The sequence below is a fragment of the Glycine max genome, chromosome 8 (genome assembly GCF_000004515.6).
Source record: "Glycine max cultivar Williams 82 chromosome 8, Glycine_max_v4.0, whole genome shotgun sequence".
Classification (NCBI taxonomy): domain Eukaryota; kingdom Viridiplantae; phylum Streptophyta; class Magnoliopsida; order Fabales; family Fabaceae; genus Glycine; species Glycine max.
The window spans coordinates 16,792,306-16,818,461 of NC_038244.2; the positions used below are offsets into that span (position 1 = coordinate 16,792,306).

General features: G+C 32.3%; 3 protein-coding genes and 1 non-coding gene across 6 annotated transcripts; 2 read left to right on the top strand and 2 right to left on the bottom strand.

Moving 5' to 3' along the window:
- Positions 1-381: 381 nt before the first annotated feature.
- Positions 382-455, bottom strand: TRNAR-UCG (transfer RNA arginine (anticodon UCG)). The gene has a single exon. It is a non-coding gene; the product is annotated as a tRNA-Arg (tRNA).
- Positions 456-1,490: 1,035 nt separating this feature from the next.
- Positions 1,491-4,718, top strand: LOC100817072 (protein SYS1 homolog). 3 transcript variants are annotated; one of them, XM_006585533.4, is made up of 4 exons: positions 1,491-1,699; positions 1,798-2,268; positions 3,037-3,263; positions 4,447-4,718. In XM_006585533.4, the coding sequence occupies exons 2-4, from the start codon at positions 2,045-2,047 to the stop codon at positions 4,452-4,454; spliced, it is 459 nt and encodes a 152-aa protein (XP_006585596.1). In that variant the 5' UTR covers positions 1,491-1,699; positions 1,798-2,044; the 3' UTR covers positions 4,455-4,718. The 3 variants fall into 3 exon arrangements, with proteins under 3 accessions (XP_006585596.1, XP_003531684.1, XP_040874242.1); XM_041018308.1 differs by having other exon boundaries at positions 1,536-1,674; XM_003531636.5 differs by having other exon boundaries at positions 1,521-2,268.
- Positions 4,719-5,847: 1,129 nt separating this feature from the next.
- LOC100817604 (probable sulfate transporter 3.4) lies at positions 5,848-9,814 on the bottom strand. Its single transcript, XM_003531637.4, has 13 exons — positions 9,451-9,814; positions 9,077-9,125; positions 8,758-8,965; positions 8,443-8,614; positions 7,861-7,926; positions 7,632-7,745; positions 7,415-7,531; positions 7,156-7,282; positions 6,762-7,048; positions 6,470-6,660; positions 6,262-6,347; positions 6,098-6,174; positions 5,848-6,005 (listed from the first exon to the last, which is right to left on the bottom strand). Exons 1-13 carry the CDS (start codon positions 9,802-9,804, stop codon positions 5,862-5,864), a joined length of 1,992 nt encoding a protein of 663 aa, XP_003531685.1. The 5' UTR covers positions 9,805-9,814; the 3' UTR covers positions 5,848-5,861.
- Positions 9,815-22,379: 12,565 nt separating this feature from the next.
- On the top strand, positions 22,380-24,449 carry LOC100818669 (protein TIC 20, chloroplastic). Its single transcript, XM_003531639.4, has 3 exons — positions 22,380-22,640; positions 22,848-23,046; positions 23,634-24,449. The coding sequence occupies exons 2-3, from the start codon at positions 22,863-22,865 to the stop codon at positions 24,269-24,271; spliced, it is 822 nt and encodes a 273-aa protein (XP_003531687.1). The 5' UTR covers positions 22,380-22,640; positions 22,848-22,862; the 3' UTR covers positions 24,272-24,449.
- Positions 24,450-26,156: the final 1,707 nt, after the last annotated feature.

Here is a 26,156-nt window from a genome sequence, read left to right on the forward strand (position 1 = left end):
CTGGTGGTCTAGTTGGTTAAATCAGTTTGAGTGAATTGCTGATCTGGAAGGTTTTCGAGTTAAGCAGAAGTTGTGAATTTTCTGGGATTTTTAAAAGTATTTTTGATAATTTTTTTAAAAATATGAAATTTATAGATTATGATTCGTTTTTAGATTTTTTAATGTGTATCAATTCATGTGGTTTGACTAGTTATTTACTGAACTTACGGATTCAATGTCTAATCTTGATAAAGTTTTATCGAGTTTTGGGCTCTGTAAATTTTGATTAATTTCACCCTAAGACTTAGTTTAGAAGTAAATTCACACATGTAATATCCAAAAAAAAAAAGTAAATTCAAACATTTAGTATTACTCAAGTTTAATGTAACGGGAGAGAAAAATCGACCACAGTGGGAGTCGAACCCACGACCTTTTGATCCGAAGTCAAACGCGCTAATCCACTGCGCTATGCGGTCTGTTACATAAATTAGTGTTTTAAGTATTTATTTAACAAAATATTATGAGCACCGTCGTTGATTTATCATGTAAAAATTACATTACAATTAATTTTCTTATAAATAAATATTTTGAACATATAAAATATATTTTATGATAAAAAATACTGAAACCAAATTTTAAGTTTGATTAGTTTAAAACAAATCAGTCCTCCTGCAAATGGGAAAAAAAAAAACTATTTACATCACCTCTAGCCCATAAGTTTGTGACTTGAATTTAGTTTTTTTGTTTTGTTTCATTGTGGATGCAAGTGCAGGGTTGGTGACTCCCTCCTAGCTGAACTTATGGCAGTTAAGGTTAGCTTGGGTATAAGTTTGTGGAATGTGAGACAGATTGTGGAGATATAGTAGATATCCTGAAAACTTGGGATGTTGACAAGATGATAATGCATGTCAATGTTGGTATCTTTTTTAGTATTAGAGGGTTGACCAATGATGAGCAGAGATTGGACTGTTATGGTAACTCTCAGATTTCGTTCTTAGTCTGCTTGTAGATTCGCCTTTGGATCCTTAGTTGTGCTTTTTTGTTTTGTTTCGTACTTTACCAAAAAGAAATAATACTTATGTGATTAATTCACGAGTAAAGGATGATAAGAAAAATGTTACAAACATACGATTTTTCTTTTTGTACAAGTAAGAAAAGAAACATACTAGTTAATACACTAGTTTGAATACAAATTTAATTGTTGGTCAAAACTTATTCAAAGTTATAAATTTTGTGAATTTATATTTATATTTAATGAATATTGCTCATATATATATTTGATAAAATTTAATTAATAAAATATTATATTAGAAAATGTATTACTAGTTAGAAATTAGAATGACCATTAAGAAAAGTTGTCACTAAAATAATAATTTATTTGCAAGTGAGTAAAGTTCATTTCAAATCATAATTTATTTTCATTATTACGACTGAAAAATTAAAAAGTACTGTAATTTATTTATTTATTAAATATAAAAGCAATAAAATAAAATAAAATGGTAATTTAGAGTCAGACGACGCCAAATATACGAAAACGACTAATTAGAAAGCTAAACGACACTTCCCAGTTTCAACTTCATGCTTCAGTGAATTTCTCTGTGATTTTTCTCCCAAAATTTTCATCTCTCGCCATCGCCGTTGGAGAACGCTCCAATTTTCTCTCCAACAATTCGTTCTTTCCCTTCTCAATTTCCGGCGAGTTCTCCCTCTTCAATTTCTCGTAAGATTCATCGATCACAAACTTATATTGATTTCGTTTTTCTGACACTGATCTTATTTTTCCAATCGGTTTTCTTCTCCAACATTTATCGCTTCCAGAATCCAGATCTGGATGCACATGAACCATTGTTTGCATTTGGGGCAACCTTGATTTGGGTTTTTAAGTGCTTTATGGAAACTGTGGTCTTTAAATTTTTAAACTTTTGTCGAATGACGAGTGGCGTGGCTTCAATTGCGGAGGTTTGAGTAACTGGGTCGCTGCTGCAGTGGTGGAAGTTTGAGAATTGGGTTTCGATTTGTTTGAGGAAGTTTTCGGGGAGGACTAGGTGTTTGTCGGGTCGGCGTCATGTTCTATGGTTCGGTGGTATGGGACCCTTGGCTTATTGTTGCTCAGATTGTGTGTCTTCAATGTTTGTACTATATCACCCTGGGGTTGTTCTTGTCGATACTTGTTGGCACACGTGTGTCTCGGTTGAGTCTCGTGTATTTCTTTGACTATGTTGCGATTACTACCTCTACCATTACTGGTTGGTGTGTTATTGCTTCATTTCTGCTCAGCTCACTTGCAGGGTAATTGTTCTTTTACACCTTAAATATTATGTTTCAATTTATTATTGGTTAGCCTATAATTGTTTGCTGATTGTAACTTTCTGATTGTGAGTTGTGACTCCACTCCTCAATAGTGTATCGTAGTTTTTAACTTGAAAGGTTAGGTTCATTAGTTATGTATTTATTTATTTAATCGTCATTGCTTCTTTGATGTTGTTGTATGAAGTAGGAACCTTTAGCATTTTCTTAAACTATTGTCATGTATTTAGCATCTTTCCAGTTTTTTTCTTTTCCATTTTTTTGTTTGTTTTTGTTTGGTTTAGCAGTGTTATGCTTACAAGCTTATAAATGAATGTTAATTCTTTAATCTGTTTGTTCTCTTTGTGTTGGACTGGTTGTACTGTGTTATAGTGTGAGAAAAGAAACAAAAAGTTAAGCTTTGAACCTTTGACATAGATGTGCCTTGAATTCGGAAATTTTAATTGTCTCTTTCATCCGGTGCGATTGGAATGTTAAAAGAAATGAGATTTGGTTTATAAATTAGATCTTGTGTTTGGAATGTTACAAAATAGGAAATGTTTAGTGTTTTTTTATAAAAAAATCCATTGGATTTAACGGTTTAGATTTAGAAATTGTATGAAATATTGTGTTTGTTCTGTGATTATTTTGTTTGGGAGGAATGAACCAAAGGAGGCATTCTTAGCTGTTGGGTTATGGCTTTAATGCATTTTTGACTGAAATTATGTAGTAGCTTTAGGTTGTACTTACACCACTATTAACTTTATGCAGGGCGGTATATGTGTTTTATTTGATCGAAAGATCAAAGAAGTGCTTGGATTTTTCAGCCACCATCTACATTGTCCATCTTTTTATATGCATTGTGTATGGGGGTTGGCCCTCCTCTATAACATGGTGGATTGTGAATGGTACTGGAATTGCAGTGATGGCTTTGCTAGGTGAACGTCTGTGCATGAAGCGTGAACTCCAGGAGATATCATTAACACGATTTCGTTCAAGTAAGAACTTCCTCCTTGATGGATGTTTATCTGGCTAATTAGACATGTGCTGTTTAAAGATTTGTTTGTCTGTGTTATATTTTATATGTTGTGCTATATCTTTTCTTTATCTTGTGTTTACTTATTTTCAGAAACCTGAATGCATGTTCAGGATGGCAAACTTAATTTGTATTAGGCAGGCTTTTAAATTCTATATGTATGTTGTGTTGGCTGTTTCTTTTTTCTTGCTTTTCTTGCCTTTCCCCCTTTTCGAATATTATGCTCAGAAGACCAAACATTAGTTTATGCATTAAGTTTTAAATTGGCATTTCAGTTTGCATATCATGTTGCATTAAGTTTTATACTATTTTCTTTGTTGGTAGCTCATGTAGTCTAGAGTTGGGACACCTAGGGCGAGCAGTGGGGTTTGATTCCTAGCAGTATGCTCCCCATGTCCTGAAAACCAATAGGAGTTGGGTCTAGTGTAAGAGGTTAGTCCCCTAAGGGTGGAGAAAGATGGGGTTGAACATGAGGTAGAGGGTAAAGAAAGAAGTCTGATTTTTGGGTTCCAGGGAGGACGGAATCACTAGAAAAGGCTTCATTTTATTAGATGAGATTAGCTACATGGATCACTTGAGATGCCGTTTGGATAAAGTGCAGCTCATATTTTTTAATATTTAATAAATGTAAAAATTATTTTTTAATAAATATTATTTTAAAATTTATTAAATATAATAACAATTTTTAAGATAAATTCTAAATCTTTTAAAATGTATTAATTTACATATTTGGCTAGGAGTATCGATACTCCAATTGGAGGTTAGAGCATGGGAGCCTATTGCAAACTGTAAAATTTGCATTCTTTCTGAGTAAACACCACTCGGTATCTAAGAATTTTCATTATGTAAACACTCGTGAAAAGACAGGCACCTATCTTGCCTATCTTTCTGCATTTTTTTTAATTTTATTGTGTAAATCATTAAATTAAAAATTTTAACAGTTTAATATGGTTAATTTGATGTTGGAGTCTGGAAAGAGTAGTGGGTGATTTGGGCAGCCGTTGAACGGTAAAATAGTTTAACAAAATATGGACATCACTTTTTTATTGTTATAGTTAATGATGTGTTGGAAAGCATTCTGTTTTATATACTTCCAAATGTTCGTTGACTAGTATTGTGGTTTAATACTGTCGAGTTCCTTGCAGATGTTTGATGGGCAGAAGTACTTTTGAATGCAAGAAAGAAGTGCTGCAGGATGGCAACAACTTTTGCTTCTATGTATTGGATGATCTACAAGATAAAGCCCACAAAGTCAATAGTTCTATGCTGTCTCTGAAAGACCTACATTTCCTTTCTATTCTTTAGTTGTAATAGAAATGAAACATACATAACCAGACGAGAGTACATAATATTTCAGGAATTTCCGGAAGCCTTATTGTAATTTAATTCTATTCTATTTCGATTTTCCTTCCCTTTAGTGTTGTTGGTTAAGTTGATGCATTTAGTTGATAGAGTTTTTATTCTTTTTACCCTTTTGTGAGTTTTCGGATCTGTTTACAATCACGGAATTATGTTACTTCTTTCTGTCCGATAACCTTTAATGAGGTTCTAATATCAGGTAGCAGAATGAACCTCTCAGTCAGATTTGTTTTTTCACTTCTTCATTGATTGATATATTGCAGCACACTTTGTGGTTAATCTTCCTCTATTTAGTTTAATTGCTAATGTTACATTGTCACTGTACTTTCGCTATGTTTATGAAAAAAGAGGAATGCCGGTGACATTCTTTCTCAAAGATCTCTCTCAAAGAGGAAAATCATTAATTAATTAATAGGTTTTGTTTCTCATTTAATACTAAATTAAGAGAGAATCATTAAATGAGTAGTACACTTAACATTGATTTAGAAAAAAGTCTCAGAGTACACTTAACATTTCTCATGAAAAAAAAAACTTTTCGTATAGTGGTTTACATTGATAAATATCTGAATTGGCTTTTCTTTTACGTGATTGATGGAGTTCTGATGCACCACAGTCTTGTACTTTGATAATATTTAAACCACAGTTTATTCATCCCTTTGTCATGGTAATGAAGCTTGTGCATGTAAAAGTTACATGACGAATTACTTAATTTACACGTAGTTATTGGAAGCTCTGGATCCACTAACGATCGCTTTCTTTTTTGTTAATGCTTTGATATTCTTTTCAAATTGGGAAAACATAATATTTGTATTGAAGGAAAAAGAAAAAAAAGAAGAAAATATAGTCACATCAGAAAAAAAGGAGAACACTGGAACGCTCGTCTTTGATTCTTCTTTGCTCTTAAAATATCTATTTATATTTATCAATGTCCACAGAATAAAGTCATCCCAATATTCTTTGCTTGGATGCTCTTTCCCTCTAACAAAAGCCAAAAATGGACAAAGGTAACTGACTAGATTAAAGTTACAGCCTGGGATAAGAAACGCTCTACGGAAAGAACAAATGCCTTGTTTGTCAAGGTTTCTACCAAAACATAGATTGTCTCAGAGAGGCAAAAAACTTCTTATTTTAATAGAGTTTTCTCCAAGAAGTTAGAAGCCGTCATCTTTTCCCATTTGTCCTAGAAATTCATCTATGGAAATCAAGGCTGAGCTTTCCAGGAAGATGAAATGTCAGCCACAGCTTCTCCTACTGAGAGATAGACTCCTTTCAACCCAAAGGAATCCAAAATATTTGACTGATGCAACTTTTCCATCACATTTCCAACAGGATTTGCCAACACAAGCTGCACCAATCAATTGTGAATATAAAGATTAGAAATAAAAGTGGGGCAAGTCTTTATGCCTTATTATGAAATGTTACAATTAGTATCTATACCTGAAGTGATCTTTTGTCCAGTACCTTTCTGAGTTCATATAGAGTATCGATTCCACTTGTGTCTATGGCTGTAACAGCTAGGGAAAGAAAAAAAAAACTATTTTTTCAGTCAAAAGCATCTCAAAGCTTTGATAACAAACCTTTAAGTCAGATGAAATACATACCTGTCATGTCCAAAATTATGCACTTCAATGTACTTTCATTATTTGCTTTTACTCGCTCTTCCTCTTCTCTAACCCATCTCAGTATCCTATAGCAGGAAAAGCTCTCAAGTGGTTGGAATCTCAGAATCACTCAGAAAATGCCTCTAAAAAATCTTTTAAATGTACTAAACATTCACAAATTGACAATTCAGAAATCGCTTTATCTAACCTTTCTTGTAGGTACGTTGAATTAGCAAAGTAGATGGGAGACTCAACAGCCAAAATGACAAATGAAGGAATCCTCAAAGCTTCTCTATATTGGTTTAGGCTGTGGAATATTGGCGTCCCTGGTATATTCCCCAAAACCAGTGTGTTTGGCCTAGAGACATGAAGCAAGATCTTGAAGACTGATATTGCCACCTGAAGATTTTGGCCAAGTCAGTGATATTAGTCACATAGCATTAGCATACAATGTATGTTAGCTTTCTAATAACATAAACATTAAGGAAATCCTAGCTTACCGCTATTCCAAGGCCTAAAGGCACTGAAATGAACCAAACACCGAAAAAGGAGCACAAGCAGGCCAAGAAATCAAGCTTGTCAACCTTCCACAACTTATATGCACCTTGATAATCTATTAGCCCTACAACAGCAGTGATGATAATGGCTGCTAATACTACATTTGGCGTGTAATAGAACAATGGCATCAGAAACAAAAGGGTCACAAGAACTGCTGATGCCATGATTATATTTGAGACTGCAGTCTGTGCCCCGGCATTGTAGTTAACAGCTGATCGGGAAAAGGATCCTGCAAGTTTATTTTAATGTTAGAATGAACATTTTCTCAAAACTTCCATCTCTTCAATAACTTAACTAACTTCAAGTCAGATGGTCAAAAGAGAGAAGAATCATTGCCTGTTGTGACATAGCATGAAGAACAAGAGCCAGCTATGTTCATAAGACCAATGGCCATCATTTCTTTGTTTCCATCCACCTGGTAGTTCTTAAGTGCAGCAAATGTTCTTCCTACTGCAATTCCTTCCTGAAACAGAAGAAAGTAGCAGTTGAGTTATATGGTGTATTGTAGTATTTGTGTGTGCACGTTTGCATTTAAGCTAAAATTTTAGTAAAATTTTCCGTGACCAATTATGTTTCTCAGTTTGGTCAAACTTACAGTGAGAGATAAGATCCCAGTGACAAGTCCTGTTTTGATAGCAAGAGCCAAATAAGGACCATTGAAGTATAACATATTTGATGATGGGGGATTAAGTCCCTTTGGCAATTCACCAATCTGACATAGAAAAAGATAAGAGTTATTAGGAAGAAAAGTTATATTTGAGCATCTCTTGTGTGTGTTTTAAAAAAATAGAAGGGGGAGTATCCTTTCTTACAATAGCAATTTTATGTGTCTTATTTCTCAGAATAAATACAAAAATGGTTGACAGAATAACTGATGTCAATGGGGCAGCTGCTGAAACCCAGAATAGTTTTGGCTTCTTCAAGCTCTGTTGCAATCATTAAGAAATTTCAGATCTTAAGAAGCAGATGAATTAATTATCTTCAAGCAAAGAGCAATAGTCTTTGTATTTTTGTATTCAAGATATAGAATAAGAATCTTACAATGTGCCTTGTTGTTAACAGGAATAGTAGGAAACTGAATCCCAACAAAAGGTTTTGCCATGACCACTGCACAAGTTGCTCAAAAAATTTAGTGACCACATACGTAATTACACTGAAAATTGTATAAGTAGGACAAATACGAAATATGTATTTTCATTTAAAAGTGACCCTTAATTGCCTAGCTATTGCATGTTTCCATTCATGACATAATTAGAAGGAGGATTTTTTATTTTTTATTTTATCTTTTAATACTAGTTGGAATCTAATCCCGTAATATAAAAGTCAAAGAAGAGAATATATACATATAGCTGGTTTTCAATTAGCAATTTCAGTGATAGTTTAATTCTTATTAAAACAGAATCAGTGCTATCAAAATGTATTGCGGTGGGGAATTTCTTTTTTGTTTTTGAAGTAGCTTTACTCTTCCGACGATTTTGAAATATATGCAAAACAGTAACCATAAAATATATCTAAAAAAATTGTGGCCGTCCTTTAAAAAATATTAATTATTTTCTCAGTTTTAGCATATATTTTTACAAATTAGGAATAAAACTAAAACAAATTATCAACATCAAATTATACCTCGTCTCTTTGCTTGAAAACAGAAATCAGTACAGGTGTTATTTGCATCTTGTTGGTGAAATGAACTATTCCAAGCAACCCTTTCAGCTGTTGCAGTGATACAATAATCGCTGCACCAGCCATAAAACCCACCAGTGTTGCCTTTGAGAGAAAATCAATTACAAAGCCTAACCTGTTTGGAACATCAAAGGCTATTATCAATCATAAAATATTACTTACCAAATACCAATCAATATATATATAGCCTTCAAGTTGCTGTATTCAAATTTAATTGAAAAAAAAACATAATAGAAAAATTAAACCATGATTTAATACCTTAATATACCCAGAGAAGATTGGAACAAACCGGCAAAAAAAGTGGCAGTGAAAGCCAACTTAAGATAGAGAATTGGATCTTGACTAAAGGAAACCGTCTCGCTTAACATTGATCCCATGACCAAAGATGCAATTGAAACTGGACCAACACCAAGATGTCTAGAACTTCCAAGCAGGGAATATATCAGTGGAGGCACAAAACTGGAATCTGCACAATATTCACTCCACTTGAAAAGTTAATTCACATCATCATTGACCATATATATATTATACATCTACCACAAAAACTCAATGGCATGCACTAACAAAGGGTACTAACATAATCCAAGAATAGGAGGCAAGTTTGCAAACTTAGCATAGCTGATTCCCTGCATAAAAAAACATTCAAAATTTATTCGTACCTCAATGAAACATGCACATGTGAGTATTATTAACTATTAAGGAGAAATTATTACATCTTCCAGGACCATCATGCATTCATGGTCCTAAGTCTTAACCAATCTTAACATGACATGTTTTAGAACCACCACATGTTCATAATTTCGACTAATCTTCACCTGACATGTAACCAAAGTTTCCAATTTACGAGAAAGATTTAATAAAACTCAATTATGTGTTAGGTGGAGACTGTCTGATATAGTGTGGGATCATGTAATAATTTCTGATTACGGAGGGAAAGAAAAGGTGCGAGACCTGAGGAATGGCGAGGCTAGCAATGGTGAGACCGGAGATGATGTCGGAGCGGAGAAGGGAGAGGTTGTAGTGAGGGGCCCATTGAAAAATGGGGAAGAAATATTGAAGTGCAAGGAGGAGCTTCATGAGGCATGTTTGGTTCTTGAACCTGTGGAGTGGATCATCTGGGAAGAAGATCTCAGAGAGTCTGTGTCTGAGTTTCTGCAAGGTGGTGCGTTCTGGTGGCAACCGAACCTTGTGAATTTCCAAGGGTGGCATTTGTATCTCAGCTTGGATCTTCATGTTATTGTTACTACCATTGTTGTTGCAAGCTAGGTGCTCAACTCTACTGTTGGAGTAAGAGTTCACACCCATCGATCGGTTTTCTATTAACAACAAACACAGGGGTGCCTCTCAATTTATAGAGGGAGAGGGAGGGAAACTGTACGTGGCATCAACTCAACACAGTGTCTCTGTCGCTATCGTAGTGGGGAAATGTTGCAGTTATTGGAATATTCGGATTTGTCTTCTCCAACCACTTCTCATTAAAATTTTCTGGTATATTTTACACTTCTTTTTATCTGACTATCAAATCACATGAATTTTTTTTCAAGAGACAATCATATTTTTATTTATTTATGATATTGTGCGAAGTATTCACTAACTTTTTAACGATTAGTCTCCGTCTGAAAATTTTATTGACCATCTTTAATAAGATCTCTAATACCTTATGTAAGAGGATCGAATTGAACTAGACAATCATGTTTAAATAAGTTAAAACAACCTTATCTTAGGGTTTCTTTGGAATGATTGTGAGTTTTTGGATTCAGATTTCAAATCCAATTTTCAAAACATAACATGTTTGACAAAAATATAGATGAAATGATATTTAGATCATTTTTGAAATATTTTTATATTTATTTTCAAAACCAATAAAAAGTTTTGTAAATTTGATTTTTAGTTTTAAAAAACACACATATTTCACATTTGACAATGATATTTTTTGTTGTCACTAGTGTCATAACTAGCAATCACTACCACAACCACTGGCACCGTTATCATCACCGCCATCGCCACCAACATCACTAGCATTGCTACCACCACCACCACCACTATTAGTGTCATCACCACTGTCACCATCATTATCACCACCACCACCTCTGTCAATACCACACAACTACCACCAATGTCGTCGCAACCATTACCATTTGGTGTCACCACCATCATTGTAACACCCTTCTACCCTACCCCAAGACACATACAATTGTAATATTTTCTAAATACGTTCGTAGTGGAATTTAATTAAAAGAATGTATCGACTTTAAAAAAAACTATTTCGCGATAATAGTATTACATGTCAAATATTTGTAAACTCAAAGAAAACATATCAATAAAAAACGTAATTCCATGTTAAACAAATCTTGACGCTCCAAAGTCCATACAAACCATATTAAAAAAAATATGGTGAAAAACTATTCATTAATTTAATCCTTAGATAAATGAACAAAACTTGTGTTTCAATGTTACATTATTTCAGTGCATCAATAACCCTAAAATTAATAGTAATATAAAGTGGAGACCTAAGTCTCTTATGTAGCATCATCATCATAATCTTATAGAGACTCACCTGCAAGGGTGACATTCAGCCCAAACACAAACAAACGGAGAGTGAGATACATATCACAATAGATTTAAAATATTAAGGAAGCCATGAAGATATAAGATACATTTATAAACAATTACATTTCACAATACAAGCATGTCTCCAAACAGATGGGAAGTGAGATACATTTCAAAATAGATTTAAAACATTAAGTAAGTCATAAAAATATAAGATACATTTATAAACAATTACATTCCACAACATAAGCATGTCTCCAAACAGATGGAGGGTGAGATACATCTCACAATAGATTTAAAACATTAAGAAAGTCATAAAAATATAATATACATTTATAAACAATTACATTCCACAACACAAGCATGTCTCATTCAAATCAAACATTTCATACACAAAGTCACTCACGAAATATGATGCATATTAGACCTATAGACTCGTATGCATGTGATACCATTTTGGAAAACACTCTGAATGTAGCTCGGGAATCCATTTAGTCGACTAATTGTCACACAATGAGCAACCTGACATTATCAATCTCACCGAGATGACATCACAAACAACGCATTAAGGTATTCTGTCCTTGCAAGGATACTCCAACACATGTGATCAACATGAGCTTAAAGGAGATTCCAAACCGTTGCACCCCCAAGGTTAGAGTCATGCATCAACTTATTCATTACCTCCTCGATTAGGTTCATAAACGTTGTTCACTTCAAAACACATATGCACAACTGTTAACTTATTGACAAGTATATCAATTTGTCTAAGTAGTATTTTAAAACGGAAGTTTGAGTGTTGAGTCCACAAGGACTTTGACTGTACTCAGAGTTTGTGTGTATCCAATTTTCAAGCAATTAATGAATTGATTCAAATATTTGTAACATGTGACATTAAAAGTAAATTGACATAACATTAAACTAATAAGCTAGCATGTGCAAGGGCGAGAAAAACAAATACTTGGAACAACAAAGTGACGGTCGATGCAAAATTACGAGTATGTTAGAGTTTAGCCTACCAAAACTACTCTTGATGTAACGTTAATAATTTTTCTCTATTCAATATTATTTCAATTATCACCTATATCTACTTGTATACTCTAACCATGATTCCTCACACGAAAGTGCCTAATTTACTTAATTTCTCCCTTAATCCCTTAAGAGATAAACTAGATAAATTGCATTATAGACAAAGATGCTTAAAACAAGCTAAATAACACCATTCTCTCCCTAGAGATGAATTATTTAGATGTTCTTTTCTAGTTCTCAAGAGATAAACATTTTTCAATGCCTAAACCCTAAAACATAACATGAGCATGGATGATTAAGCCACAAACATGAAAATAAGCACAGAAAAGAGACAATGAAACTGAAATAACATTAAATAGATAGTAAGAATCATTACATTAAGAGTGTTTGATTGTTAAGCTCCAAACAATGGATGATTTAACCTCTTATTATCATTAGAGGTTTACAATTACAAAAGGGACGAAGATGGTGGAAGAGAATAGAGGGAAATGGTGTGGAAATGAAAGGAAGCCTCCCAATGGGTGATTCTCCCTCTAAATGGACGTGCCCTAGCTCTTGTTTTGTGGGAAACACTGAATACCCCATTCCTTCTCTTTTTCCTCACTTAAAATGCAACACAATCATGATTTTTGACATTCTGCGTGCTAAGCGAGGGCTGCATGCTAAGCGACCGCGTCGTGCTGAGCGAGTGTGGCATTCTAAGTGAGACTTTCCAGATCTTCAACTCTTTTTCATGCCTTCTTCCATGTTTCTATAAAAAAAAATACACCACCAAAATACTATAAATTTACGAGTTTGAGCACCTACTAGATAAAAACTCAAAAGATGCCAAAATCTTAATGTTTAACACAAAAAGAAATAATGAAAGAGAGAGAAAATCAGATAATTTCTATGTGACTTAATTACAAAATTTACTTATGAAAAACAATTATCAACAACATGATGCATGATTCATAGACAATATGCGCATAATTTATTTTCGAATTCCCATGGAGATTCCTATTCCCTGGGAATTAGGCTTTCTTAACATTTTTTCGCAACACATATGCATATCATGGCATATTACTTTCACATATACTTGTAGACATCATACATTTAATCACAATATCAATCATGGGCAAAATCACTCATTTAAGAAACAATATCATTACATCACTTCATTTGTCAAATCATAAGTATAAACATCATGCATCGTATTACCACTCATTATGATATCAATATTACACACTCATTTTTTCTCCTAAGTTACTATGCCTTCATATAGTATAATAATCATGTCTAGAGTTGAACTAATCCTATTAAGTTGGTTCTCATCTCATTAGAAATATAAGAGAGTCATATGCAACTTCTATGTTAACCTCAAAATCTCATTCAATCGTTTAGAAACCTAAAATTAGGAAATATACAAACTGACCACATAATCCTGACAACTTAACCTTTACTCACTAAAATTGCAATATCTGGAGTTATATAAATTCTTTTTGAGTGAAATCAAATCCTTTAACTAGATAACATCCAAGGATACAACTCTTATTAAGAAAAAAAAGTCTAATTCTATCATTTAAGTACACGTTTTGGAATTCTAAGTTAACATTTTCTATCAGAAAATCATCACATGCGTCCAACATCAATTATCAAAAATATCAAAACGGCAAAATATCAAAACATCCAACAATCAAATTCACCAAAATCATAACAAAACAAAGTGTTTTAGAGTATTCACAACCCATCCAAGAAAATAAACTTGCTATAATCATAAACCTAAGATCATACAATCTACCCTGACTCATTACCACTCAGATAACAAAAGAAAACAATTCCTCAATAAGAAAAAGAAAGACGATCTCATGACCACTTTCAAGAACACATTGTCCCAATGTCTTCATCCACCACAATCTCCACGATAACTCTTACTATGACAAAATCTTGGTTGTGGTTTAAAACACAATCACAAGCCGTCTAAATTTCTCGAGTTTCAAAACTCAAAGGAAAATATAAAAAATATTGACTGAGGGGTTCCATGCCTAATGCTAAGTCCACTTAATTCTTTGGTGCATATAATACTTGTTGGTCTCCTCTATATATAGGGGAAGAAAGGGGTTTATGAGATTATTTTGCCCAATGTAAAACTTAGAGCATTTTTCACTTAGAGTTGAATTTAACATTAAAATAAGAAAAATTTGATGAACTTGATCTCCAAGAGTCTTTTTTGGTATGATAAATCATTTGAAATAAATTAAAATATGAAAAATGATATTATTTGAAAAATATAGTTATGAAATTTCAAGTTATAACTAAGTAATTAAATATATAATTTTATGTCACTTTGCATTTAGTTTAATAATTATTTTTAACAAACACTTTTAATTAATTTAGTTAACCAACTTCTCGATTTCAGCTAAATATTTTCAACTAGTTATGTTTTTAGCTAGCTATTAAACCCAGTTACTTTTTAACATTTAGATAATTTATCCACTAATTTTATCAAATGCATTCTTAATTTCTTAATCAAAATAATTGTTAACATTTTCCATAAAGCCTCAGTTTTAGTTTTTTTTTTCCATTAGATCAACGCTATAATTCCTAAAACGTGTTTTCGCAAAAAGAGAATTATTGATGCATTTTAAGAATATTAATACTAGATTTTTTTGAATTTCCTTTGATTGGGCCAAAGGAACAAGTAACAATTTCAATTTCATCAGTCCCTGTTGCATCATGTCCATATGAATATGATTTTTTTGGCAAAAAGATACAAACTTCAAAAATTAAATGTACCATTCTATAAAAAAATAATTAATTGTACCATTTTTCCAGTAACAACATGCGTTTTTTCCAAAATTAGATAAAATAATTTGAAACTATTAAAATTGATTAAAATATATAAATAAATTTTACAATAGACAATGTACTATAGTATAAAAAAAGGGACATGCACTTGTTATACATTAACATTTAGCAGTTGAAACCGGTTTGTGTAATTTATATTTTATAAACTGTGGAAACAAAATATATTACTAGAATGAGTCATGAGGAAGTGACACTATCAAATGTTTAGTACCTGGAATATTAAAAAATTAAATGGCCACTCATCATCACCACCTTCGATGGACTGATCAAAACAATCAACTTACCCTAAAATAAAAAAAGGTGGTTCAACCATGATCGGAAATTATTAAAAAGCAACGGTGTTAGTGAGTTGGTTGGTGTGATGGGCAAAGTTAACTAGAGAGAAAGATGGATTTAAGCAGCTCGTGGTGTTACTGATTAAGCACTCAATGAGGTATAAGAAGATTGACCAAGGAATAGAGTCAATACAAAGTAAACAAGAAGAGGCAGCAAAGAGAAAGGATATATTTTAATGTAAAATTTTCATTTTAATGTGATGTATATATTTATTTATGATTTAGAAATTATGTTTTCATGTAAGAAAAATTGATATATGAAAAAAAATGTTCGATTAATTTTTTATCCGAATTTAAAACATATCAAATTGATTCCTTTTACATTTTTATTTTACTTTCTTTTATAATTATTATCATACACCTTAAAGATTTGCGGACGAGTTATGCATACTAGTTCTCTAAACAAAAGTAACCTTTTCATATAAGGTCATTTTTCAATTAGCACCGTGTAGTAAATCTTAGCTTTATGCCAAAGTATAAATTCCATCTTGTCGTTCGTTGCACATATTTTTTCGTCCCTCACCCTTTAACCAATACATCTTTTCTCGTTAATTTGTCCATGTTGTTCTACAAAAAGTACAAGCTTATATTAAAGTATCAACTTTAGATATTATAGCATCAATGAATTAACAAAACTAAATTAACTAGGTATAAATAGACACACTAATTTCACCAAAAAAATAAAATAAAAAAATAGACACACTCCCACATACTGACATACATCACTTATAATATATATACTTAAATATTAATTATATGATAAATCGCTATAATGATATTTTTCAAGTGTATAATATAACGCTTGTCTATCATTTAAAACTTTACCCAATAATAATTAGTAATTTTTTTTTAATCCATTGGAGTGAAAGATGTGGTTGTTACTTACACACTTCTCACACCTCAAAATTTATTATTGTTACGCAGTCATTGTATCTATACAATTTCTTTGTACAATAAAATATAAATAAAGAGAAGTGAAATATAAGGAAAGGAAGAAAAATATAACGAAAGAAAGAAAAACATAAAATAAAACAATTACTATGATAAAAGAATAAAGAAAAAAACAATGATATAAAAGATACAACTATTGTACATGTCTAAGAGTATGTTTGTTTTGGAGAAAAATAATATAAAGAGAAATTTTCTATTTTATTCGGTGAGACACACACCTTTTAAACTTTATTTTAATTAAAAAACAAATTATATTTTTCTTGTCTAAATCAAATACACCCTAAGAAATTAACTTGTTTTACTATATATATTACACTTCAAGTTCAAGCCTACAAAAACAGGAGCCCAATCAAGTTACCCAAAACCAATTTCCACTTCTAACTATTCAACGAATACCATGCCATTTGCTAATGGCAAAGCAATTTGGCTTTGTAATTGTGGAAGAGACTGAAGTTGCCCAAAACCTCTTTGCACTTAGGACGGATACCAATCATTTGCCAAATTAAGAAAATTAGTGGACAATGAAGGTTAGAATATCTTTAATCTTTATTATTTTTATGCGAAAGCTAAAAGTCACATATCTATAATTTAATTTAGGACAATTTATCATAAGTCCTAAGATCTACAATATATTTAATTATTAAGGATTAGATAAAATATATAGACCCATAGTTGATTCCTGATCTAAGCATTTTTTGACATTTGTTGTAATATCTTTGTGGTTATCTATCATGATCAAGAATAATAACATTATAGTTATTCCATAATCGGAATCTTTTTATTTTTCAATGGGACATTCAGATGGGGAGAAGAAACTGGCTCGGTATATTGAGAACACAACTTTCTTATAGTGTATTAACCTACTATGATTCTCATTATCCTCTAATGAACCAACACTGACATTTGTTCATTTAAGTTCATATCATCTTATTTAGTTACCTAGCATACTCACTTAATTTAACTACATCAAATAAATTCACTAATTATAAATAATTAATATAATTGTCTTAAAATATTAGTTATTGGAATAAAAAATTCCAACAATTAGAATTTATAACTGTTAATCTTTTTAATCACAAACTCTCCCATGCAACGAAGAACCAACGTCAAAGGTCAATTTCCTTTTGGCTCCCATAATAAGGCAAGTGCGTAAGAAGAGGCCTGGCATACGAATGTAGCTACATTGTGCATATATTCAAACCAAGAACAAATTCTCCAAATTCTACGGTTGTTATTTAAAATTCAAGAGACGGCTGCATTATACTCATGTCTTTTACATCCCCTATACCCCGTTACTTATTATTATTATTATTATTATTATTATTGGAATTCAGCTCCTAATTATTTGTCGTTTAAACAAAATACCACAAGCATCTGAGTCAATTATTCTAACTTAATCAAAAAATTTATATTCGAGTCCTAAGTATGACTTGAAGGAAATTTTTTATCATGATTCTATTTGTTCAAACAAGATTACATACAATAAAAGAAATTAGTGATTTAGATAAAAAAAAAAAGTAACAGTTTTTAGAAGTTGCATATATAGTTATTTCTAGTTTTGTTTATACAAAAGTTGAGGTCTATATGGTATGGCAGCCAGTGCTTGCCTTGTTAAATTGAACTCTCACTAAACAATTTTTAGCCCCATCTTTTGACTAAATTGGCTAGAACAAATTTAGGCCTACCGTTAAATCGGATATGCTGTTTCTGCAGATACATAAAATATATTAGCCGTGAAGACAGAAACATCATATATTATATAGAGAAAACAGTTAAAGTTGATTTTAGATCCAAGAGTAACTAAGGTTACTTAGAAGAATGCTATTATGCATTAATGGGAGGAAACAGTACCCTACCCTCAATCTATATTCCCACTTCGAAGATTCACCATTGGAAAGTTAACACCTGGATTGCTACCAATAAAGGTAACAACAGAAATTACCATCGGGATCCCACCCATAATTTGGCTCAGATTTTAATGGTTTCAGGATTACTTAGATTATTCATGAAAATGATACCATGATCCCACCGCTATGCTAGCTTATGGTTGTCAAAATGAGCTGAGTTGGATTTGATTAGTAAATTTTTAACCCGAAATCATTTTGGTCCAACATAATCAATCTAACATGAAAAAATTATTAATCCGGGTGGATTGGACAAACTTATGGAAGAAGATTTCATATCGACAGACTAAAATATAATATATAAAGTATGATGTAAATTTCATCAAGTTAATTTATAGGATTAAATTAAACTTAAGTTAGACCTTTAATCCGTCGTTCTGTAACTTCTAAAAGATTATTTCCCATAAACATGACTTAATTTTCACTGTTTTATATGTGAATAGGACGGAAATAACCTTTTCTCTTTATTCCTTTTTCAGAATGAAAAAAACGGACACTTCAATGTTAATTTTTAAATGAAAGAGGTTTTTTTTCAAATTACGTGTTATTATTTTTATTTTTTTGAGAACGAGAAAAGAAACGTATAAAAGTAACAGATAATTTCAATCCTCTCTGATTGGAACTCTGCCTGTTTCTTAGAACTATGCAAATTCTTTCTATGAAAATCATTCTTCATGGTCTAATGAGAATTCTTTTCGGGACAGTTGAAAACTTGAAACTGAAATTTGTGTAAACCAAATTCTTAGTAATAATAAACTTTGACAAGTTGTACTCCTAAAACACGTTATGTTGATCAATATATTTTAAAAAAATACAACTAGTTATATAGAATGGACATTCATAAGGATCCAGAAAATGTCTCAAATTGAGGTATATGAATCATTGGTTCTTTCCTTTAGCTGATAAGTTGCTTCTTTCCGCTGTAAAGCAAACACTCTCCCCAAATTTCTGCTTAATTTTTATTTTCTTGCTACCAATTTTTTTGGAATAGGTACCATACCCTCCTTTGTTCTTTTTTTTTTTGTATAGAAACAATTAAACAAAGTTTAGTAGCACTTGTTTTGGTTCCTTAGTGCAAAATCGGAGTATTCAATAATTTGTCCAAGCTAACTGTGAATCCTGTTCTCACATTAATACACCAAGAACCAATAAAGTTTGTGAAGCAAGGTAGATATTTTGACTTGGGTGGAACACTAGCTAGATTCTGTTTCTTTTGTTCACTCAATTAAAAAACTGAAGAGAAAAAGAGACAGAGTTGTATACGCGGCGGCGAGAGGGGGTCATGTTTGATTGCTTCCTAAAAAATGATTGTACAAGGTAAGGAAAACTTGTTATGCAAGATTTATAAGGTATCCACAATTGATAGATCAGATAAGTTGCCAATTCAAAAGGAACAAAATGGTGGACCAGAATCACTTTCCTTTCTATTTAGACCCATTTTGAAAGGTTCTCCGCTTACTAAGAAAAAAAAAAGTAAGTTTGATGGGTACAAATAGCTTGCCCTCAATGACAGCTGAACTTAGAGATGGCTATTTCTTATTATTGGTCAGCGTTGAGGTCTTAATTCTTACACATAGATCCTCTTGATTTTTATTTAGCTCAATGGAATTTGGATCTTCCTTTCAAATGATCTTTCTATAGCACCAAAATGAAAAATATAATTAAAGGATCACTTGTGGATAGGAGCAGGAACAAAACTCCTGCTATGTGCTGAGTTTTCTTAATAATGTAACAGATTCATTAACAAGGTCGCATCAAAAGCAAGTAACTAGTAATTGATTCCCACATAACAAATGCATGGAGCTTTTCTCAATTTTCTCAAGTGTCTGAATACTTTTTGCTATCATGAACAGAACATTTTCTAATACAAAGAATGGTCACTTCAGCTACAAATTAGCATAAACCACAAAATTTAATGGCAACATGGACTCTTTTTTTTTAATATTTCCAAAAGTTTGGAGACAGTTTTGTCACTACTCAATTGAATCTTAAAGTGGAGCTCATATAGTGGGATTATTGAACAAGTTAATCCTTAAAAATGATTTAACTGTTAAATATCTCGGTGGTCCGCTAAATGAATATTGTCTTAGCAGCAGCATCAATTAAAAACTTTTTTGCTGTAGAATTTTCCTTTTAGACATAGACCTTGGTTGGTGTAAGAAAGGGCAAGAGGACACAGAAGGATTCAATAATAATGCTATGAAGCCTAATCAATTCATAGTTTCTTTTGACCTAAGCTATACAATAGGCATTAAGAAGAAGCCAAGCTAGTTTATTAGACAAAGGAAACTGATTTTGGTGTTTTAGTGCTTCTCTTGGGTCATTCCTTGCCCTACAGACACACGGGAAATTTTGAGAAAATTGGAAAGTGGAGAAGTTTATTCTTGGAATATACCTTATGGTTCTAATACATTCCCACTTCTACTTTATTAGTTTCCGAGTTACACTGATTCAATTTTTGTTTACCCCAAACCAGATGCCACTCCTCTCTATACTATCATTATTATTACTTTTCTTTTCTTTTTTAATAAATGGGGTATATCATATATGACCTAGTGCAGAGAAGGGATGATAAACTAACAGAGTAAGTGAATTAGCTTGGTTGAACCACAAAATATGGCTCAATATAATTGACAGACTGAACTCTGTGTGGGCGTACATTATCTGTAGAGCAAGGATTCAAAATCCACTGAAAACATCTTTATTATTGGAGAGATAGTTTTTTTTAACCATAATAATTAAAGTATGAGTATGAGACTGATCTTTGATCTGGAGTTTAATCACACTTAAAATTCTCTGTCTCTCTTTAAAGATGTGTGATGTGTTATGCCTGAATTGAACTCAAGTCTTTTATTTATTAATTGCGTTGACTCCGGGGGACTAAGTTTCCCAAAACATGTAATTCCATTAACTTGAACACTCCATGAAAACAATGTAACTTATTAATTAACTACTGTTGGCCAATATATTTATATATTAAGCTAGTCTTCAAGTTTTAAATTCTTGTCTAAGCCTAATCAGTAATCAACCCAGAATGTGATTTATTAAGCTCCAGTTTTAAATTCTGAGCACGTATCTCTTGAGTCTTGACAATTGTAATCATGTTGTCGCAGAAAATTAATGCGCATGTCTTATTGATAAAACAAAGCTGAATTATGAGGAAGAAAGTGGTAGCCTATAATAAGTCTTGATACTACTTACGTGATATGGAGCATTCATATATTGAGTGCGGTACATTCATATGTTGTGCGTTACTGTCTTATTGTGTATAAAGATGCCTTCTATATGGTGTAATTTAATTATCCGGACGGAAAATTTATGTTAATATATTACAAACCTGACTGAATATGATGACTCCATGAATTATTACTTACATCATGTGGGTACAACTATATGGCGTTGACCCTAAAATAAGCATTTCTCTCTAAATATGTGGCTTTTATTTAATTAGCTTTTAGATATGAGTAACAACATAAAGATATATGAAGGGCCATGTTGTATTCCATATATATAGTTTATAGGTAGCTGTGTTTTTCATAGTGATCCTCCTCTGAAAGTCTACTTTGAGGATACTATACAAATATCAAGAACACGTACGTGTTCTGTGCCATCAAAATAACAGTGACGAAGGCACAGAAGCCAGAAACATTTTCTAAACGTTTGACAACCATGGTTGAAAATTGATATACTGCTATTAAACATGTGGGTTAACATTCGAATAAAAAAGGAAAGCACTTGAACATGTGAAATTGTGAATGAAAGAAATCATCGTCAGAATATTGCAATTACATGTGCAAAATATAAACCAGTAGGAGGTGTTTGTAGAGTTTAGCTGGCAAACTAGTTTTTGTCTTCTCCCTCTAATCATTTTGTCATTGTAGTGGCACTCAAGGTTAGAGGTGTTTTTTTGGGCCGAATAAAATGAGTTTATTTGATCTGAAATTAATTAGAGGATTTATTTAAGCTCGTGCATAATTATTTTTTTTTCTGAATTCATGCATAACTTAATTAAGACTGAAAATATATGAGATAAGATTTAATAAAATTCAATTTGTTGATTTAATAAATTCATGCATGATTTTTTTATTGATTAATAAATTCAATTTGTTGATATAATATTTCAATCTTAAAATATTACATAAAGTATACAACTATAATTAATATTGTATAGCATGTCCATTAAACACAATGTTAAAAAAATACATTTAAATTATGACACCATATAAAGATTATTGACCTATGCTTACAAGATTTTTTTTTTTTGATAGAAAGAATTCTAAATAAAGCTTGATTGGGCCGATCCTTGATGGAAGACTTTCTGTAGGCTTCGGCTCCATGTTGGGTCAAAATATTATCCAGCCCAATTTGTAGATTTTATTTTATTTATTTATTTATTTATCTGTTTGTCTTGTGAAAACAAATGTGCAGAGAGAGACGGTAGCAGATAAACCTAAAGACGAACCTCGCAAATTCCCTCAACACTGGAGTCACTAAGTGGGACTCGGTGGAAATTCATTCTGGGACTCAGGTTAGTTTTCTCAATTTAAAAAAACAACTCTCACAATGCGATCCGGATCCTTAAATTGTTGCTTGCTTTGAACCTAACGATAAGCTGTGATGTGATTATGATGTTGTGTATTTTTTTATTTTTAATTATTTAGTTATCATATGTTTTCGTCATAATTTTCAACTGTTAATCGTTAATTTACTGTTATTTACTGTGCTGTTGAATCAGCTAAGCTGACCAACCATGATTCAAAATGGTTGCATTGTATCCCAAGGGTGTGCCCCTCTGAATTCTAGGTCACGCAACCATGTCATACCTAGTACCTCTGTCTTTCGTTGCGCTTCTCGAATGCCTCCCAAGGTTGCCGTCTCTAACATCCGGAGCTTTTGGGGACATAATTTGGAATTTCAATCCTTGTTGCCAAGAGGTACATGCCATGCTTTACTTATCCATTGACTCGTTCACTTTTCCATTGATTAATGCTTTGAATATTTGTGTTTTGAATTATTGAGGTTATGACTTATGAGCATGGTTTTAAATTGTGGTCGCCCTTTCCGTTGATGCTGCCACAATTGTGGTCGCAACGTGGTGAGCCAAAAACCTGTAGGGACTGCAATTTAAAACCATGCTTGAGACTATTATTTGATTTCTCCTTCTCTGTGAATGTCAAAACATTTAAAAGTGTGGGTTCAAAATCTACTTACTTACATTGTCAACCAATCAGAAATTGTGTTAGAGATGATTTTCAAGGTAGTTATTTCTAAAAGTCAGCAAAATTTCCGTAAAATTATTTACTCTAAAATGTATACTGTGTTTGGCAGAAAAGGGCTTCAGTGGCCTTGGTGTATTATTATAAAATGTGGTACTTTTGAATAGCACCTGATTGGGGGTATGACTATAATGTATAGAAATTTGTTAGTCAGGTTTTACTGTAGTCAAACCAATCTTTGCAATAAGTGTCCTTGATAATTTTATTTTTCTAACTGAATTATTTGTACAATCTTTATGTGGTAGGAATGACATTGTCAAACACGTTCACTGCATCAAGCCTACGTGTAAGTGAGGGTCAAAATTTTCTCTTTCGTGTTCTCCCTCTGTTACCCCATTTGCGCAAGTCTAATATGGTCCCTCGGGCATCAAAGGATGTCCCAACTAGCTTTCGTTATCCTCCAATGACCAAGAAACCGCAATGGTGGTGGAGATCATTAGCATGCCTCCCATACCTCATGCCTCTCCATGAGACATGGATGTATGCCGAGACGGCATACAATCTTCACCCGTTTTTGGAATGCTTTGAATTCTATACGTACCCTTTTCTTATGGCAATTGGGAGCCTGCCTAGCTGGTTTCTTATGGCATACTTCTTTGTTGCATATCTTGGAATCGTGAGGAGAAAAGAGTGGCCTCATTTCTTCAGATTTCATGTTGTGATGGGAATGTTATTGGAGATTGCCCTGCAGGTTATAGGGACTGTGAGCCGTTGGATGCCACTATCACTCTACTGGGGTAAACTGGGAATGCATTTCTGGACTGCCGTATCATTTGGTTATCTCTTTACTGTCTTGGAGAGCATAAGGTGCGCTCTTGTTGGTATGTATGCTGACATTCCTTTCATCTGTGATGCAGCATATATCCAAATTCCATATGATTAACATGGAAGACGTAAGGAAGTTTACCCTTACATTATGTATCACTTTTCGTTGTATAAGAGTTTTTCTTGAGCAGCATTGAAGAACGAGTAGTCTGTTAGTGATTGTTTATGTGAAAAAAATATGTATTTGAGATTTCCCTAGCGTACATTTTATTTATATGGATTGAATTTATCAGTAATCTGGGTTCAATCTCTTTGTTTCTCTTCCATTTGGCATTCTCTACTGTCGCTATCTATTACAAATGCACATTACCTTTATCATAGTCTTTATGTAGAGATGGCAATTTTAAGCATGTCCAGGAACTTGATTAGTTTGATCTACAAAATTACTGTGAAATCTGAGATTGATATCTACTTTGGGGGCAAAATAGAGATTATCTACTCGGTTTGATTCAAGATTACAAGTTTTGTTCGGCCTCTTGGTTACTAATCATCTTACCTGCTTGAGCTTTATCTTTGTGGAGGATTGTGGATGGGAGTGGGCAATATGTGCAGACTCTTCTTTAGAATATCATCGTCCCTTATGCCTCACGTAAACCATCTATTTTGCTGACATATTGCACTATCTATTTCTTGGTTGGATGGCAGAATCTTTCTATTTATCATTTTGCTTTTCTGGTTGCAACAGAATCTTCCAATTCAACTGGTGAATAAGATGGCCCTATTAGTTCAAAGGGAAGGGATTTGTCAAATAAGCAAACAATGATGGCGACACTAGAACAGCATAACTACTGGAACAAATTTAAAATAGTACTTTGTTCGGTGCTTTTTATAAGAAATAAATTTTAGTGTATTTTTACACATTTATGGGATAACTAAACAATGAAGGTGACACTATAACAGCATAACTATCGGAACAAATAGTACTTTTTATATAATATTTTATTTTAATGCATGTATTGTTAGCTAGTATATTTATTACAAATGTTTTTTTGCTCCACCTTTAATAATTTAAAATAAAACCATTCTTTTGTTTAATACTTTTATAATAGTTTTGTTAAAAATAAATATTTTATAACATTGATACCCGATCCTTTTAACGGGTACAAGAATGGGTATCTAACCAGCGGTTTCATATTTATTATATAATATTTTATTTTAATGTATGTACTGTTAACAAATATAATATTTTATTTTAATGTATGTACCGTTAAGTAATGTATTTATTATAACATAATTTTTTACTCTATCTTTAATAATTGAATATAAAATAAGTCTATTAGTTATTATTTAAATAAATACATAATAAATATGTTGGGATAAAATATATTAAGATGGAAATAGGTAAGAACACGAATTCAATTTTCAAATATCCTATATAGCAGCAGTCAATGATTTAACTTGCTTAAAAATCAAGATTTGAATGAATTATTTTATTTGTTTGAATACTTTCATTATTTTTTTAGAGAGTATAAATAACTAATTATTTTTTTATCTTAATATAAAATATAATATATTTAAACAAATATATTGCGAACATGCGGGAAAACAAGAATAACCCATGTGGATACACGAGTATCCTACTAATTACAAAAATGATAAACAAAGAACTTAACCCTCGTTTGGTAGAATGAAATGAAATAAAAATAAAATAAAATGGAGTTGAGAACAATATATTGAACTAAAATAACATGGTAGAAGTTTGAGACCCATGGTAATTTTTTTTAACAATTTTCTTTAGTTCCAATCTGTTTTACCAATACCAATGACAGGGTTAATGAGGTTAAAAACAAAGAATCACGAAGTAAACGTACATGGCATGACATGTTTAAAACATGTCACTAACCTAAATCTATTGGTCCACGTAAGAATGGTCCCAAACCCAAACCCCTTCATTTACACAGACTCACGAGTCACGAGAAATTCCCATATAATTTTATCACAGT